The 19674-nt window shown below is 34.4% G+C and overlaps 1 protein-coding gene across 1 annotated transcript; it reads right to left on the reverse strand.

Moving 5' to 3' along the window:
- Positions 1 to 1615: 1615 nt before the first annotated feature.
- LOC143557279 (uncharacterized) lies at positions 1616 to 3631 on the reverse strand. The gene is made up of 2 exons (XM_077046390.1): positions 3529 to 3631; positions 1616 to 2628 (listed from the first exon to the last, which is right to left on the reverse strand). Exon 2 carries the CDS (start codon positions 2516 to 2518, stop codon positions 1616 to 1618), a length of 903 nt encoding a protein of 300 aa, XP_076902505.1. The 5' UTR covers positions 2519 to 2628; positions 3529 to 3631.
- Between the last annotated feature and the right edge of the window lie 16043 nt (positions 3632 to 19674).

Here is a 19674-nt window from a genome sequence, read left to right on the forward strand (position 1 = left end):
ACTTAGCTTTAGGCGAAGTTGTCATCAGGCGAACTTAGCTTTAGGCGAAGTTGTCATCAGGCGAACTTAGCTTTTAGGCGAAGTTGTCATCAGGCGAACTTAGCTTTTAGGCGAAGTTGTCATCAGGCGAACTTAGCTTTTAGGCAGGCGAACTTAGCTTTTAGGCGAAGTTCATCAGGCGAACTTAGCTTGCAGACGAAGTTGTCGGCTGCAGCTACTGTTCGTGCTTAAATCCCTTAATCATCTTCGTTTCTTAACCAAATAACTCGATTTAGGTATCCACGGAATCGTCTGACCAGCGCCTACAAACCCCAACCATCAAATCGACCTAACATCGAGGTTTAAAGGGTGCGATTTAGGCATATAGGTTACGGGTTCTTTTATCAATCGATTAACCCATCAAATCGTAACCATTTTCAGTAAGTTTAGCTTTGTTGGATTCGTTTTTACCATACAAACACAGATTTATCATTTCTATACTAATCCAAACCTAAACGAACAAGTTCTCGATATAAACGTACCGTAAATGAGTCGAACTACGAACACGAGCTGGTCTTGTTGCTTTGGTTCGTCACGACGATCTAGCACCAACAAGCTCGGGTCCTCGCCTTTGGATCTTGGTTCGGGTCGTGTGTGTTTTGGAGTGTGTAGAGATTAGGATGGATAAATGGATGGAATGGAAAGGATTAGGGTTTAAGGGGGTATTTATACTCCCTTAAGCCCATGGACAGAAGGCCCATATTTCCTTTTGGTCCATATCTAATCCCATCTAATTATCCTACTAAGTCTTCATATTTTGCTATTATTATTATCGTTCCACTAACTCGTTTATTTCACCCGACAAAATAATATAATAAATATTACTTTAGAAATTTCGGGATGTTACAGCCTATTGGGCTTGTTATTAATGGAATGGTGTATAACATACCCACACTATATATTGTGTGTGTATGGAATACACCAAACAACCCTTTGCATTTTCAATTCTTCCAAGTAACAAAAACTCTCTCAACTCCCTCACCCTCCTCTCTATATTTCGGCCTCCCTTTCACACACACAAGATCCGAAATCTCGGTCCAACTAGTTGTTTCCGCCAACTAGTTGTGAGGTTGATCCAAGAACGACTAGTCCTTAGTTCATTTTGTTGTTTGATCCGGTTTCGGGACCTACACGTTATAAAAGCATTAATAAAAAAGGTTGAAACAGAACATTTCACTTCATAAATTCATAAAGATAATTCTTTACACCAGAAGAACAGTTTGGATGCATACTACATATATTAATGATCGTAATTCAAAGGTATAACAAAACTATGTAGAGCAGTTTTATATTGAGATCGGTTGAGTTGTTGAAATACCAAATGGTTAACTCACACACCTAATTTATCAACAAAAACTTACGAAATTCATCCATTGCATACACGTTTTATCGCTTGTCTTCTCACAAACATTTTAAAACTAGTTTTAATTTTAAAGAACACAGCCATTTCTCTTTAACCGAACCATTTATAAATTCAAATACTTGTACACAAGTTTACCAAAGAGAGCAACATCAAAAGACACAAGACATTGTGTTTTAGTACAAAAATATTAAATGGTTCATAAAATATGCTTCTCTAATCTCCCTTTAGTACTAACACACTATGAAGGGTTGATTCCTTCTGGATATTACATTCAGCAAGGGTAGAGTTATCCTTCAGTTGACTCCCTGCAAAGATTAATTTCGCGTCACTGCGGGGAATACCTTCCATATCCTCAAACTTGGATTTCATATTGTAGACAGTGTCAGAGGGGTTGACGTACAGAGTAAGGGTCGTTCCGCCTTGAGTCTTGACAAATATTTGCATATATCCCGTTGATATGCGCACAAGTGCAAGAGTGGATTCCTCCATGATGTTACATTCAGCAACAGTGTCGATGTTGGCTAGAACTGATTCATTGAAGCTCAACTTCTGCTCGTCATGGGGAATACCTACCACACCCGGGATCTTGGATATTACATCGCCAATGGTGTTTGAAAGATGGACTTTCACAGTAACGATCTTCCCTACTAATGTCTTGATGAATATCTTGATTAATCCCCTTGATCTACGCACAAGTGTGAGGGTCGATTTCTCGTGAATGTCTAAGTCGAAAAGGGTCTCGCTGTTCCCAATAGCCATTCCGTTGAAGATCAACACTTGCTCGTCAACGGGAACACGCTCCTTATACATGATCCACAATTTCACGTTGGAGATGGTATCTGTGGGGCTGACTATCAAAGAGATGGTCTTTTTGGTGAAAGTATGCACAAATAGTTCCATCATTTCTTGTGGTACCATATCAATGCGTGTAAGAGTTGATCCGTCGATGATGTTTAAATCAGCAAGTGTAACGCTATCTTCAAGAGCAACACCATTGAAGACCAGCACGTGCGCAAAATCAGACATTTTGGCTTTCACGTTGCCGATGATGTCGGAAGGGTTGACTTCAAGATAATAGGTGATCTTTCCTTCAAGGTTCTTGATGAATATGTTCATAAGTGTGGAAGAACCAGATTTCTTCTTACCCTGAATCTTGCGTTCTATTTGACTGATGGTGTCTGAATCTTTGACCGTAACACGGGTGATCTTATCAGTGGTTGTTATCACTGGGATGCAATCAAACAAGAACAAATCAAAAAAGGTAACCTGGTATAATCCCACTCGTAACAACAAAATTAGGGGTGCAAAAGAGTTGAGTTGCTCGAAAGCTATTTGAGATTGGCTCGTGAAAAAGCTCAATCAAGCTAAGCTTAAACAAGTTTGAGCCCAAGCTCAAGCCTAAAAGTAAGTTTTTTTAATAAACAAGCTCAAGCCCGAGCTTCACTTATCGAGCTCAAGCCGGCTCGTGAGCCTAAACGAGCATGTCATTAATATAATACTTACAATACATATCTATATATTTTTTATAACTATTAATTAATCTATTCAATATTATGAAAAAATAACTAAATAATATATATTATGATATATATAAAATTATAATAAATAAATAAATAAATAAAAGTATAAATATATTAAAATTAATTGAGAAATAGTAACCAAACCAAGCTATAGCTTGAAAACTACTCAAAAGCTAAACTTGGGCTTTATTAATAAAGATTGAAACGAGCCGAGCTCAAGCCTTGTGTAAGTTAAACGAGCCCAGCTCGGGCTTGGCTCTGTGAAATACAATTTTTATAATATAATTTCAATAATTATTAATTAATAAATTTAATATTAACACATATTATGATATATATACAATTATAATTAGTATATATATATATAATTAATTAAGAAATAGTAAAAAGGTTGAGTTTGAAAAACTAATCACGAGCCAAGCTCGTGCTCGGCTCGTTTGCACCACTAAGTTCTAAGTTCTGTAAATTTAATAAACATTTAGTGTATTGGTAAAACCCTAACAACTGATCCTATAATGATTGTTTACATAAAAATCTAATCTAATGAACGATGAATTAATTAGTACAAAACAATAATGTGTTGTTGATGATCGGAAGGATGCTTACCGTTAATATCGTAACTGCCGTCGAAGTCACGGGGGATTCTTCTCCATCAAGCCATGATTCCTTTTGAAACTGTGACCTCAAATGATAATTGATTAGGGCTTTTATGTAATTACCAAAGGGAGTTTAAGAGGCTCAGTTTACTTTAAACCCATTAATTAATTTAAAAAAAATCTCTTAAAATTAACTTAATTTGAAAACAAGCCGAGCCCGAGCTGAGATCGCTCGCTGTTTAATCCCATTATTTATTTACTTTTTTAAAATGTGATTTATGTAATACCCCGTAGCTTAAAACTATTTTAAAACTAAATTGGCAAAGGTTAAACATTTGTTAATCAAAACGAGTCTTTTATTATATCTACGATACCTTTAACTTTTGTATTTAATTAATTTGCATGAATAGTACGTATAAGAGCTTGGACTTGGTTTTGAAACTAAGATGAGAATTTGAGCCCGAGCTCATCATATAAGGGCTTTACATTCATTCCAATGGTATGGGACTATGGGTACAAATCGGTTTTTTAAAGAAAAATATGATCATATTTTATAGAAAAATATGGGTACAAATCGGCTGTATTTTTCGTCTGTTCTCATCTAAGCTCTTGAGTTTTTGTGGTATTTTCTAAATAGCATCTCGGGTCATAGTTTTCTTGCTTGAAGCATCTGTTGTATGCATTAAAACTACAATTTTAATGAGTTTTGACTTGTTTTATCTATTTATCTCATTATGTAACTTTCTTGGGATTACATTTATGTAGTTGAATATGGTATAGAGCATCTAATGATCTTGAGAACCAAGCCATTTCTTTGTACTTCTATTTTTTTTACATATTAATATCAGTTATCGGTCCTGAATTTTAAAAACTACACAAGAATGCAACAAAGCGCCTAGCATCCTCCCCTTTTGGTTGATAACGGCTACTTTTTTAAATAAAAAATCAATTTTTTTACTATATTAATAACCAAACATCTAAACTTTCTAAAACAATCTCCACAAATTCCTCACACTTTTAAACACTTTCAACAAACCTTACACCAATTTTCACAATGTTTTTAAAACTTTCTATTCAAAACACCAACAAAATGGATTCTCCCTCTTCGTCTGACATAATCAATCTATATTTGCAAAAATAACGAGCGCATGGCCGATGACGAGGCGGAGGAAGAGACGGTTACAAGTGCAGTTGCGCTTGCTACAAATAACGAGTACCAACGGTGAGTCTTCAAGCGGTTGCTTCGTACGACCTTTGGGTTTGGTCGGCCTACTTTGGAAGCCCCGGGTCCAACAACGACATAAACATTTTGGAGGCGTCGCCCGTGGTAGAGGATTACATTCCGCTACCGCACCAGTCACATCGTTTTGGGCTAACGATAACTTTTATCCACACGGATACTATTTGGGATATGGGATATATCCAAGATATTTTATTATTGTCAAAACTTTTAGATACTCGATGGATGAAAAGATAAACTATTTTAAGAAAGTACAAGAGTTTTCGTGAAAGGACATCGAGAGGTGTTTTGGGGTTCTTCGCCAATGTTGGCATTATGTGAAAAATCCGTGTCGTGCATGGACATTGGAAAAAATGAGATATGATATGCATACATGTATCATATTGCATAACATGATTATAGAAAACGAAGTGGGAGCAATATGTTAACATTATATACCGGGGAATGTCCAAGAACAACAAACTCAAGCAACTATGGAAGAGAGGGTGCAAAATGTTTATCAAATGCGTTCAAGTGAGATACATATGCGCTTACTGTAACATTTGTCATTTTTCGGTTTAACTTGCATTTGTATTGTATCAAAAACCCTACGCGTTTTGATCTTTCGGATTCGTCGTTATTAATAAAGTGTTGGATTTTATGTGCGTTTATGTTTCACAAATTTCGGGTCAAGAAAACATCCTTTTGGTACGTTAAAACACCTCTTTATGATGAAAAACGACTTAAAACAAACTTTAGGGACTATTATTGTCAATTATCAAAAGCTTGTTTGACCATTTTAACCAATCATATGCAATTTTACCCATATGAATAAACCATACTTCTATAAAAGCAATGTCCCATGCACCATTTTGGTTGCTCATTCTTCTTCAAATTCTCTCAAACTAAGATCCAAGTATCCATTATTCAAGTTCTTATATAGTTTGTCTCGTCAAGGTCAAACTGATACTAATCTTTGTTTCTAACTAATTCTTGTTACCTAAAAGATTGATGTTGCAATATATATATAATATACACCCTTTGTTTCCTTCGGCTTTCACTTATCCGGTCACGGTCGGTTGAAGTGTCTTGCTACAAGGCAAGACTACATAGAGGACTATTATAGTCATTGATAAATACTTTAATTTATGCTTTAATTTTGTTTATGCTTATTAATATTGTTTAGTCCTTACTTTTAGTTTCCAAATCATTTTTAATAGTTCAATGGTATTGGGTATGTAGCCACCATTTTCGGTTTCATCCCGAGTCAAGAGCCGAACCAAAACCGAACTTTCGTTTAATACTTTATTGTTAACATATTGTATGAAAGATTTGAGTATTATTATTTTTAAGTTTATTTTAATGAGTTCTATGGTATTGGATATGTGGCAACCATCCTCGGTTTCATTTCGAGTCAAGGACCGAACCGAAACCGAACTCTTGGTTAAACACTTTGTTTAAACATGTTTGTTTAAACATGTTGTATGTAAACTTGAGTATTATTATTTCTAAGTTATTTTAATAAAGTTCCGTGGTATTGGGTATGTCGTAACCATCCTTGGTTTCATTTCGAGTCAAGGACCGAACTAAACCGAGTTCACTCGCTTAAGATACACAAGTGTGTTTTGGGCTACCGAATCTCATTTTCTTCAAAAACTATATTATAAACAAATTTTAACTTGTTTTCTCAAAATACTTGGTATATCGGATCCAACATGATCTTTTAACCAAGTTGGACCGACAAAACCAAACACTCGCTTGACGGACGTCGAGGTTCTTCTTTGTATAGCTACACACTTACTTTTGATTTCATTGAGTTATCTCATAACATTTTGGAATCTCGGCTTCGAGCTTGATCAATTATCAAGAGTCAAACGACAAATCCGAACACTCGTAAAATCTCGTTTTGGTATCTATTTAACTTTGCAATATTGCAATTATACCCAAATATTTACTTAACAAAGGTTAAGTAAAAACTAATAAATAGAATACCGAGGCCCGATTTCGAGTAAACTTACTTTTCTAAAACATTACTTTAATTCTTATGTATCTACACTTTAACTCTCAAACTTTAATTATTTATTTTACTTGTCAAATTATTTTACTTTAAAGCTTTTAAAACCATCTACTAACTCAAGACCATTTTTAATCTAGGTCCTGCCCGTTTAACTTACCCTCCCCCGTTTTTATCACAAACTATCATTCAAGTTACTTATTTCATGCGAGTGCATTTCATCCCCCGTTTTCACTTTTATACTTTGGGGGTAACATGCATACTTATTCAAAACAAGAATGATTTATAATACTCGATCCTCAAACCATAAACGTTAGGGTGTATGATACTAGAATACTTGCTCTTTTGTGTGTTATATGCTTCATTTGCTTTAAGTGCATGATTGTTTATTTTTATGTTGTTGTTGAGCCTCAATAAGTATGATCATACGCTCCCCTAACTACTTAGCCTTGTGCTAGTAGAATAGGGCCTCATTATCCGAGTATGTCGGTTGTTACCGATTAAAAAGTATCCTCATTTACTTATGATTTATATACCGCAATTGTTGCTTTTATTTATAGTTTCATATACGATTTGTAGATTTTGCCTCATATTATATATACTCAAAACTATGAAATTACTCACCAACATACGTGTTGACAAATATTATTTTATGAATTGTTACAGGTTTGATTATTACTTGATTTGGAGTTTGAAGACGCCATTCTATTTGATACCGCTAGGTTATTAGAAGAATGAACAATATTTATTTCTTGTATTTGGTGTTTATTTGTATGAACGAGATGTGTTACTTTTGTGATTGAATGAAATTAATGAATTGTTTAAATATTGTCACTTTAATAGTGTCTTGTGTTCATGGGCAATCTGTTGCACCCTGGCATGTTCCGCCGCCTTTGGTCAGGGTGTGACACTTACAACGGATTTGGTCCAACATGCTTGGGCGGTTCGGCCAATTCAAGGCGAAGGTGAAATCGTATCAAGCGGTGTGACGAAGAAGACGAGGGAAGTGAAGACGAGCTCGACGTAGACGAAGACGGCTAAGATGGCGAAAACGGTGAAGACGAAGACGACGAAGACAAGTAATTTATAGTCGTTTATTTAATTTTAATGTAAAATTTGTTTATTTTATTAATAAAATATTATTTGTATTATTTTAAATAACAAAGAAAAAAATGAGGTAATGACTTGAATGTGTTCTATTCACTGAATTCAACCATAGAGCCCCTATGGTGACGTGACACATAACGCCCTCAGAGGGCTGCATGCCTGCATCCACTACACATGGTCTTATATATATCACGTTGGGCAATTAACATGAGACGCTATATGTGGATAGTGTCGCCTCATTAACGGCGCTAACAAAGCAATTGATGGGTCCACCCCACTAACAACCAAGTGACTTAATTGTGTAAACCAATAAAAAAAAATTTCCACACGCCCCACTTTACCAATTTCTTTTTTTCATATATATTTTTAAATCCTACTATACTATTAAAACAAATTAGTTTGCCTCCACATGCCCCTTTTCTATTGGACGATTACCTTTATTTCCAAATATATCTTGCACTTCTCTATTTTTCTTACCAATTAAATAAATCAAAAATACTAATAATTAAAATACTTAATTAAATTAGTTAATGTAACCATTTTAGTAAAACCCGGTTTCCATATTTCTTTTCTTTCATCTTCAATGCACCCTCGCCTTCATATTTAACCTTTTAACCTAATCAACCAAATCCTCCATTCGATCGCCCATGATATCAATCGGATAATTATTACATTAGGTTCTTCATATAAAATCGACACCGGATATCGGATTATAAATTGGGCCATTGGCGGTAGAAGGAAAGGTCCGTTATTCGACACCGGATATTTGATAACAACGATTGATTTCATTACATCCTGGAAACGATTTCAATAGATCCATGACGATTGTTAATCACATCATGGTTAGTATTTTACATCCTTAGGTTAGTATCTTCACATCGATGGTTACTATTACATTTACATATTAACTTAGGTTATTATTTTACATTCTTAGATTAGTATGTTTAAGGTTTAATTGATATGTTTCCTATGATTAATGTTTAATTGATTCCAAATTTCAATTACATTATATGTAAAAAAAAATTTAACATATATTTTAGATTATTAACCTAGGTTAGTATTTTACATTTTTAGGTTATCATGTTCAATTGTTATTTGTTTATATTAATTGGCATGTTTCCTATGTTTAATGTGTAATGTTTAATGTGTAATTGTTTTCAAATTTTAATTGTGGTATTTGATAAATTTTTAATGTGTAATTGATTCCAAATTTCAATTACAGTAATTGAATTTTATTGATTCATATCATTACTATAACTTAACAAATTTTTAAGGATTTTAATTTGAATTTAAAGTCAACTTAATATGTCTAATTTTGTAAACATGAATTATAATATAATTTCATTTATTCATATTGATCATATTGATATGTTTCCGATGTTTATTATGTATTTGATTCCAAATTTCAATTATGGTATTTGTTAAATTGTAAAATGTTAAATTTTTAATGTGTAAGTCATTCCAATTTTCAATTACAGTATTTGATTTTTATTGATTCGTATGATTACTATAACCTAACAACTTTTTAAGTATTTTAATTTGAATTCAATCTCTTAATGTGTCTAATTTTGTAAACATTAATTATAATATAATTTAATAGATATCATATGAGTTATGACTTATTATTATTATTGTGTTATAAATAAATCACGAAATACATTCTATAAATTGACAATATTTAATATTCGGTTATTACTACCAAATTAAGTAAATATCAATTATCAATTACATTTTTGAAATCCCTAATTGTATTCTCTAAATTTACTATATTTACACATTTCCTTTTAATCTAACAATTCAAAGTTTCTAACAATATATGTTTATCTATATATACTATAATCCGAATAAAGAAAATCTCACATTTCTCACTTCGTTACTGAACATTCATATTTTTGTCATTCTGAAGGTTTTTAAATTTTCTTCAAAGTATAAATATGATTTATTGAATTTTTAATCATTGCTTTAATCTTATTTTTTCTGTCACAGCAACATGGAAGCATCAAACATTACCATGTTCAAGGATTTGGATGTTTCCAATAACGACTGTGTAAGGCCCCGTTACCGGTAGCCCTACTTTAGCGTCGGATTTACTCATAAACACAGTCCTTCAAATCAGAGTTTATTAAAACTTCTCGCGGAATATAAAACATCAATCATTTGTTACAAAACATTAAATCTTTTCTTTGATACCATAACACAAAAATTTATATTCAAAACATTTTTACTTCTTTCTTCAGATGCCAGCCGTTCAATCCATGCCATGCGTCATCCTCTTGCTAACTCTATAATCGGCTCACCTGCGTGCACACTAAAAGTCAGCTACGCTGAGTGAGTTCTAGTTAATCAGGCAACATACAATCTATTCCCATATATTACTTCCCGTATCCGAATACACATATTACCACCTTAACCTTGTATAAATATCCATAGGAGGATCGTCACGTAATATCTATTAAAAGAACCATTACCATTACCCTACCATATATAATTTCCGTAGGAGGAACAATATACTATCCATAGAAGGAACACTTTACCTTCCATAAAAGGAACACTATACCTTCCATAAAAGGAACACTATACCTTCCATAAAAGGAACACTATCTATACGTTATTATTTAATATCCATGTAAAGAGCTAATCACTTCCCTTGACGATACGTGCAATATCCGAAGATCGTTCACGTACCGACAAGCTTTCATTCGTATCGATCACATATACCATACACGGCATACACATAAAATTATATCCTTTCGTTCATACTTTCTTACTTTCTTTTGTATTATCTTACTTTCATATCTTACGTTATAAAGAGCATTACGCCCTACATTCCTCGAGTATTACTAGGGCTCGGTACCCTCTTCGTAACCATACAACCATACGTTATCATTTCTTTCTTCTACTATCTCTATCATGTTCATACACATAAACATACATAACATACTTACCTTATTCTTAGCGCTGCAACCTGACAGTACGTGCAATATCCGAAGATCGTTCACGTACCATCAAGCAATCATTCATATATTTCACATTATCCATATAAGGCATACACTTATCTCTTAGGATAAGTGTATTAACAAACATATTGAGTATGCACACAGCCCCGAAAAACGTCACAGAGAAAGGGGCTAGAAACTCACCTGAATTCTGCTTCTTTTTCTGATAGCTGTAAATCCCTTCTCTATCTGAGCTCGGCTGACTGTACAAGTTACACGTATCAATACTCGTCTGATCCAATCTGGTGGCCTAGTATTAGCTTACTTTAACTTATCGCTTAATAATTTATTTTCTAATCAAACTTGGCTTCAGGCGAAGTTAACCCTCGGGCGAACTTGGCTTCAGGCGAAATTAAACCTCAGGCGAACTTAGCTTTAGGCGAAGTTAAACCTCAGGTGAACTTAGCTTTAGGCGAAGTTAACCCTCAGGCGAACTTAGCTTTAGGCGAAGTTAAACCTCAGGCGAACTTATCATCAGGCGAACTTAAACCTCAGGCGAACTTGTCATCAGGCGAACTTAGCTTGCAGGCGAAGTTCATCGCTTGAAGGAGAAGTTGCCCAGATGAAGGCGAAGTTCTCGTCTGCAGGTTCTGTTCGCTCTTAGATCCTTCGTTTCTTAACCAAATAACTCGATTTAGGTACCCATGGAATCGTCTGACCAGCGCCTACAAACCCCAACTATCAAATCGACCTAACATCGATGTTTAGAGGGTGCGATTTAGGCATAAAGGTACGGGTTTTTTTTTATCAATCGATTAACCCATCAAATCATAACCATTTTCAGTAAGATTAGCTTTGTTGAATTCGTTTTTACCATACAAACTCAGATCTAGCATTTCTCAAATCAAACCGAACCTATACGAACGATTTCTAGCTATAAACGTACCTTGAACGAGTCGAACTACGAACACGGTTAAGCCTTGATGTTGTTTTGGTCCGTCACGACGTTCCAGCACCAACAAGCTCGGGTTTTCGCCTTCGGATCTTGGTTCGGGTCGTGTGTGTTTTGGGTATGTGTATGGAATATGTGAGAAATGGTGGTTAAGGGTATTTATATTAGAGATCATGGGCTTAAGCCCATGGACTCTCCTTCCTTCTTTCATAACCCAAGTCCATAACCCATATCCATTACCCAACACTAGCCCGACCCATACCAACTCCTACTCTATTTATTTATTTCCCGATAACCCGAGTAAACTTTCCCTCTATTATTAAGTAATATAATTAATATCATTTTGGAAATTTCGGGATGTTACAAGTCTTCCCTCCTTAAAGAGGTTTCCTCCCCGAAACCTAACTTATTCCCTATAAAAGGAAAACTTCTTATATTTACACGCTTTATTGAATCGCCTTCGCTTTCTGAGTTATCCTTCTTACTTCCGACTTTGCAGTCATCGAATGGTGGTCATGTGTTTTAGCTATTTAAGGTAGCTTGTCCATGAGACCCTCGATGTACCACAACTCATCTCATACCTCCAAGGGCTTCGATTAGTACTTTTAACACTATTGTCTAAAACAACATTTCATCATAACATAATAATCATTCATAACCTACTCAATATATTACACGTCACTGATAACCATAAGTTTTAAACCTTAACACACAACAAGTCTTTAAGCAAAAGCAACTTAATAAAACCATTGCATGAACAATTATTCCTTCATCAAGCGTTCCTCTCTGCAGTTTCCCCAAGTCTTTATCTTTCCGCACCTCCCGCCCCTGCTTCCTTGCAATCCCTAGCCATGTGGTCAGCTTTTCCGCATTTGTAGCACTTTGGACGATCAGGGCAGTCTCGAGAGTAATGCCCACCCTTTCCGCACCGATAGCACCTGTCTGTCCCAATCCTGCATTCCCCCGGGTGCACTCGCCCACATGTCTTACACGCATCCTTGTTCCCAACCTTGGCCTTCCTCTCATCAGTGGTTGTCACCATCTCGCCAGACCGCTTAGCAGAGGTAGCCCATTTCTTTTCCTTCTTTTCCCCCACCGTTCTTGCTCCCCCACAATCCCTAGCAAAGTGACCCGACTTACCACACTTATAACATTTCTGGTCCTCGGTGCAATAACGAGTTATGTGTCCCTTCTTCCCACATCGGTAGCACTGATTTGGACCAGCCTTGCATTCTCCTAGGTGCATCTTCCCGCACACTTTGCATGTTTCCCTTCCCGCGACCTTTGGTATCTTTTTCCCCGCATACTCCACGACATCTACAGATCCTTTGGTTCCTTTCGCTCCTCCCTTATCATCATCACCCTTCTTACCGTCTTCTCCTACCTTCTCAGTGGCCCTTGCATGGTTTTCGGCAGACTTGTCAGTACGAAATTTCTTCTCTGCAGCAGCTACAGCGTAAGAAATGGCAAATTGAGTAACAGGATCCAGCTGATACCCTTCATTGCTGCTTGGTCCTTGCAAAGTTTCACTTTTATCCTTTTTCGTGGTAGTAACTAGTTCTTCAGAAGGTTCTCGGACAACGCGTATTCCAAGAGGACGTCCAGTGTGACCTCCCTTACCAACAAACCTTTTTGCTCCAGCCATTAGTATTCTAAAAGGGAAAACACAAACATCATCACTCAAGGAACTATCTAGTACAAGGATAGTAAGGCTAACAGGTAATAACAGTGGCCAGTTGTGATTAGCTGATCACGTTACTTTCCGTGTCCCATACACTTCCCTTTATGAGTCTATTTGTGCTGGTTCTACTTAAGCAGTTTGTCAAATCAAACAATCAATTATTCCTATCCCTGTCGTTCACGTATCTTTTCTTTCTCATTAACATATATCATTTAATCATACACCTTACCTGTACTGATCTTGCTTGAGCGACACATGGCATTCTTGAACTGGCATCTTCTTTCTTTTCTTACTTAAATCCCATTCTCTATTCGAGTCTAAGCATGTAGGATGCTTAAATCTCTCGAACTTTGCTCTGATACCAACTTGTAAGGCCCCGTTACCGGTAGCCCTACTTTAGCGTCGGATTTACTCATAAACACAGTCCTTCAAATCAGAGTTTATTAAAACTTCTCGCGGAATATAAAACATCAATCATTTGTTACAAAACATTAAATCTTTTCTTTGATACCATAACACAAAAATTTATATTCAAAAAATTTTTACTTCTTTCTTCAGATGCCAGCCGTTCAATCCATGCCATGCGTCATCCTCTTGCTAACTCTATAATCGGCTCACCTGCGTGCATACTAAAAGTCAGCTACGCTGAGTGAGTTCTAGTTAATCAGGCAACATACAATATATTCCCATATATTACTTCCCGTATCCGAAGACACATATTACTACCTTAACCTTGTATAAATATTCATAGGAGGATCGTCACGTAATATCTATTAAAAGAACCATTACCATTACCCTACCATATATAATTTCCATAGGAGGAACACTATACTATCCATAGAAGGAACACTTTACTATCTATAAAAGGAACACTATACCTTCCATAAAAGGAACACTATACCTTCCATAAAAGGAACACTATACTTTCCATAAAAGGAACACTATCTATACGTTATTATTTAATATCCATGTAAAGAGCTAATCACTTCCCTTGACGATACGTGCAATATCCGAAGATCGTTCACGTACCGACAAGCTATCATTCGTATCGATCACATATACCATACACGGCATACACATAAAATTATATCCTTTCGTTCATACTTTCTTACTTTCTTTTGTATTATCTTACTTTCATATCTTACGTTATAAAGAGCATTACGCCCTACATTCCTCGAGTATTACTAGGGCTCGGTACCCTCTTCGTAACCATACAACCATACGTTATCATTTCTTTCTTCTACTATCTCTATCATGTTCATACACATAAACATACATAACATACTTACCTTATTCTTAGCGCTGCAACCTGACAGTACGTGCAATATCCGAAGATCGTTCACGTACCATCAAGCAATCATTCATATATTTCACATTATCCATATAAGGCATACACTTATCTCTTAGGATAAGTGTATTAACAAACATATTGAGTATGCACACAGCCCCGAAAAACGTCACAGAGAAAGGGGCTAGAAACTCACCTGAATTCTGCTTCTTTTTCTGATAGCTGTAAATCCCTTCTCTATCTGAGCTCGGCTGACTGTACAAGTTACACGTATCAATACTCGTCTGATCCAATCTGGTGGCCTAGTATTAGCTTACTTTAACTTATCGCTTAATAATTTATTTTCTAATCAAACTTGGCTTCAGGCGAAGTTAACCCTCGGGCGAACTTGGCTTCAGGCGAAATTAAACCTCAGGCGAACTTAGCTTTAGGCGAAGTTAAACCTCAGGCGAACTTAGCTTTAGGCGAAGTTAACCCTCAGGCGAACTTAGCTTTAGGCGAAGTTAAACCTCTGGCGAACTTATCATCAGGCGAACTTAAACCTCAGGCGAACTTGTCATCAGGCGAACTTAGCTTGCAGGCGAAGTTCATCGCTTGAAGGCGAAGTTGCCCAGATGAAGGCGAAGTTCTCGTCTGCAGGTTCTGTTCGCTCTTAGATCCTTCGTTTCTTAACCAAATAACTCGATTTAGGTACCCATGGAATCGTCTGACCAGCGCCTACAAACCCCAACTATCAAATCGACCTAACATCGATGTTTAGAGGGTGCGATTTAGGCATAAAGGTACGGGTTTTTTTTATCAATCGATTAACCCATCAAATCATAACCATTTTCAGTAAGATTAGCTTTGTTGAATTCGTTTTTACCATACAAACTCAGATCTAGCATTTCTCAAATCAAACCGAACCTATACGAACGATTTCTAGCTATAAACGTACCTTGAACGAGTCGAACTACGAACACGGTTAAGCCTTGATGTTGTTTTGGTCCGTCACGACGTTCCAGCACCAACAAGCTCGGGTTTTCGCCTTCGGATCTTGGTTCGGGTCGTGTGTGTTTTGGGTATGTGTATGGAATATGTGAGAAATGATGGTTAAGGGTATTTATATTAGGGATCATGGGCTTAAGCCCATGGACTCTCCTTCCTTCTTTCATAACCCAAGTCCATAACCCATATCCATTACCCAACACTAGCCCGACCCATACCAACTCCTACTCTATTTATTTATTTCCCGATAACCCGAGTAAACTTTCCCTTTATTATTAAGTAATATAATTAATATCATTTTGGAAATTTCGGGATGTTACAGACTGTGTACTGAAGGTTCGTATACTCAGACTATGGCGTTTGAAGGACAACAATAAAACCGGAGAGGATTGGTCCATAGAAATGATTTTACAAGATGAGATGGTATTATTCTATACAAATATAATTGTTTTTAGTCATTTTTTTATTCCTCATTATATATATTTAATAATTATAATTTTTGTCGTATAAATAATGTAACAGGGTGAGAGGATGTAAGCATATGTAAGGAAAGCTTGCATACTGAAACATGATGTTTGGCTAGGTGAGAATTAAACTGATGTATAATTATATTAAAATTGTGTTAATGTTAATACATAAAAAAAATTACTAACTTATTTTTACACAGCATATATCAATTACTTAATTATTCGAATGCTTATTAATTATATTATGTTGACTATTTTTATAAATTTCAACCATATGATTCAGAATTTAAATATATCATAATTTATTATAACTTTAGATATTAGATATATGGTAATTTATAATCAATTCAAGATATACGGTAATTATTTCATTGATTAAATTGATGATTAATTATATTCATGTAAATAAATATATTGGTAACTTATTTTTCCACATTAATAAGTTAATTTTGTATGTTTAAATATAGTCTAGATTTAAATATATGAACTGAATTACTTTGTATTTATAATATACTTTAACAACATTAAATTTTAGTAATTCAAATTTTGAAAATCCCTATTTTTGTCCATGATTTAAGCTAATTGAAATTCCCTAATTTTATGTTTTTAATTAATTCCATATATACATTCATTCTTTATTCAAATCTCCCAAAATTCAATCATTTACTATGAACTATATATAAATACTTCACTTTCATACAACATTCTTACACTATCACACCAAATATAGCTTAAACGAATTTTTTTGTTTCTAAGGTTTATATTTTTTGTTGTTTGTATCATTCATTTGTTTTTTTAGTTTTTCGGTTAAAAGTGTTATTGTTCAGCAATTAATGTTTTGTTTATTTTTAAATTTTCACCATCAGGAAGATGAAGGCAACAAATATCACTATGTTGAATCAATTGGATGTTTTTAAAAGTGACTGTATCCTCAAGGTGCATTAACTGAAACTTTGGTGTCTCAAGGACAATTCAAAGCCCGGAGAATATTGGTCCATTGAAATGATTGTGCAAGATGAAATGGTAGTGTTACACATTCATTTTTTAGTATAATTTTTATACAATTTTGTACTAATGTTAATTATAGAAAGGTAAAGAGTCTAATTTTCAAAGAAAAAAAATAACTTTTTCAAAAATCATTTTAAGAAAGGTCAAACATGCATCTTGAAAGTGAGCAATTTGAATATAACAATGTAGAGTATGTTTTGCAATTGTTACCATTTTTTATTCAAACAATGTTCTAAACAATTAATATGATTTCCTTATTTATCAAAATCAAATACCTATTTTATATTAATTATATTTAATTAGGTTTTGACGTTTTCTTAAAATAGGTATTCAAGTTGTTATTCTAATTCATATTTATTTTAAGATAAGTAGTTAGTGAGTAACATTTATTCATTTTTATTTTTCCTCTTTAAATAATTACTTTGCAAATTTTGTCATGTAAATAATGTTTGTTTGCTTTGTTTATTCTTGCAGGTTACGGTATGGGTTGTTACGTTTAGACTGCGTTTTTATTTTCAATTCAGTATTGTATTCTAATATATAATGGTGAATTTTAGTAATGATTTGGTAAATCGTACATGTAAACAAATTTGAATTCTTACTCTTTTAGTTTATTAAGTGATCATAACAAAAACATAAAAATGATGGCTTGTCAATTCTTTTATTTCGTCCGAGACATTGGTTCAATGTTTACTTTTGTTTTGCTTGGTCTATGTTTGATACGTTAGTAATTTTATGAACACTTGAACTGATCATGTTTATGGTTAGGCTGCATCGCACAATTCATGACGTAACTTTTCTACTATGGTAAAACAATTTATTCCGACCAATTTATGTAAAACAATCCGTTACATTTCTTCAAATATAAATATATGTGTGTTTGTGTTTAATTAACGATTTTTATATTTTCGCCCGTGTAGTACACAGATTAATAACCTATATATCATTAAACCAATAGAGTTTATTGACACATCATATATTTTTATTGGTTCAACCATATTGCTTCCATATATAACAACCACTTTTCTCAATGCGAATTTTTTTCACAAACATTCTTTTTCTTTGTTTTGAAAGTCAAATACACGGGTCATAATTTATTTTTGACTCATCACCAGTGTATACGCGGCCCTCTGATTTTTATTATATTCTTATTATAATCGACTGTTGGCGCCGACGAACATATTTACGCGAGCTATGTGGATTCAATTTAGTAGTTGGAAAGTACAAATGCGTTGGAGATTTGGAGATAGTTGTTGATAAATTTAGTACCAAGTAAGTATTATCTATCTAATTGATAAGTCAAACTTGGTTACTTTAAAAATTAAAACAAAAAAATGCCTAATATATATGCTCTTACAATATGAAACTTTTCATTTAATGGTGATACCATATATTCCTCACTTACAATAGTTTTATTACAAATTACTTTTCTACTTTTAGAGAGTTTAGTTTTATAAACTAATAACTAAATTTAATATGGGCAAGGTCGTTTCAAATAGCTTTTTGATTTAAAAATAGTTAACTTATGTATAGTTTAAAAAGAAATATATATTTCAGAAATATTGTGTATAGCATATGTTGTGGTTTTAAATTACACGTGTTTGTTATACGATTTTTTTATTTCACCCGTGTCGTACAAGGGTTAATAACCTAGTAGTTTATTATATTAATAGAATAGTGTACAAACATTTTGTTTCATAAACAATACTCTCCTTTTGATATATGAATCGAATCATATCACATATCTGACCTCTCCTAAGTAACCACTTGATCGGAAACTTATATCACATATCTGATCTCTCCTAAGTAACCACTTGATCGGAAACTTGTCCTTTCCGTCAAATTTTATGTGACATGTTTGAGATAATACGTAACACAAATCAATCCATTCAGAAGTAAGCCACCTCTTATGATCAAGTAGGAATGGAAGTAGCATCAGCAACAATTTGTTATGCCAAATACTTAAAACAAGAATAAACTATCAACAAAATATGTGTTACCACAAACCATTACGTTTCATTCTCATTTGGAATGCTGCTCCAGAAACAAGATTGAGTTGGTTGCCAATTTCCCCGAGAGGCAAGAGGCTATTGTTATAAGAGTCGTCGTGAAAATACTTATAGCCGCTCTTATGATATGTTCATTTTTTATTGTGAAATTGCCCATTTAAGTCACGTTTTCTTCTTCAAATGAAGGTTTATTTGTTTTTAACCGCTTTTTATCATGGATTTGTGGGCTTTGATTCATGATGTATTGATGTGAAAAGATCATGAGGTGTTTTGCACAATATGTTTTTATGTTGAAGAAAGTATCCCGACTGACCCGAACAGGGTGGTCCAGTGCATCTATCACCTCTTCAGGCTTAGTTGGTGAACACCTCTATACCAAAGTGTTGATTTGGATATTAGTACAACTTACTGCATAACTTTCACTGGTTTTTTTTGGGTAGCCTCATTCGAAGTATAGCCATTGGTTTTAGTTTGAACTAGATGGTAGA

The sequence above is a fragment of the Bidens hawaiensis genome, unplaced genomic scaffold (assembly GCF_021521415.1).
Source record: "Bidens hawaiensis isolate Kalapana, Puna unplaced genomic scaffold, B.hawaiensis_p1.1 tig00018852_1, whole genome shotgun sequence".
Taxonomy (NCBI): domain Eukaryota; kingdom Viridiplantae; phylum Streptophyta; class Magnoliopsida; order Asterales; family Asteraceae; genus Bidens; species Bidens hawaiensis.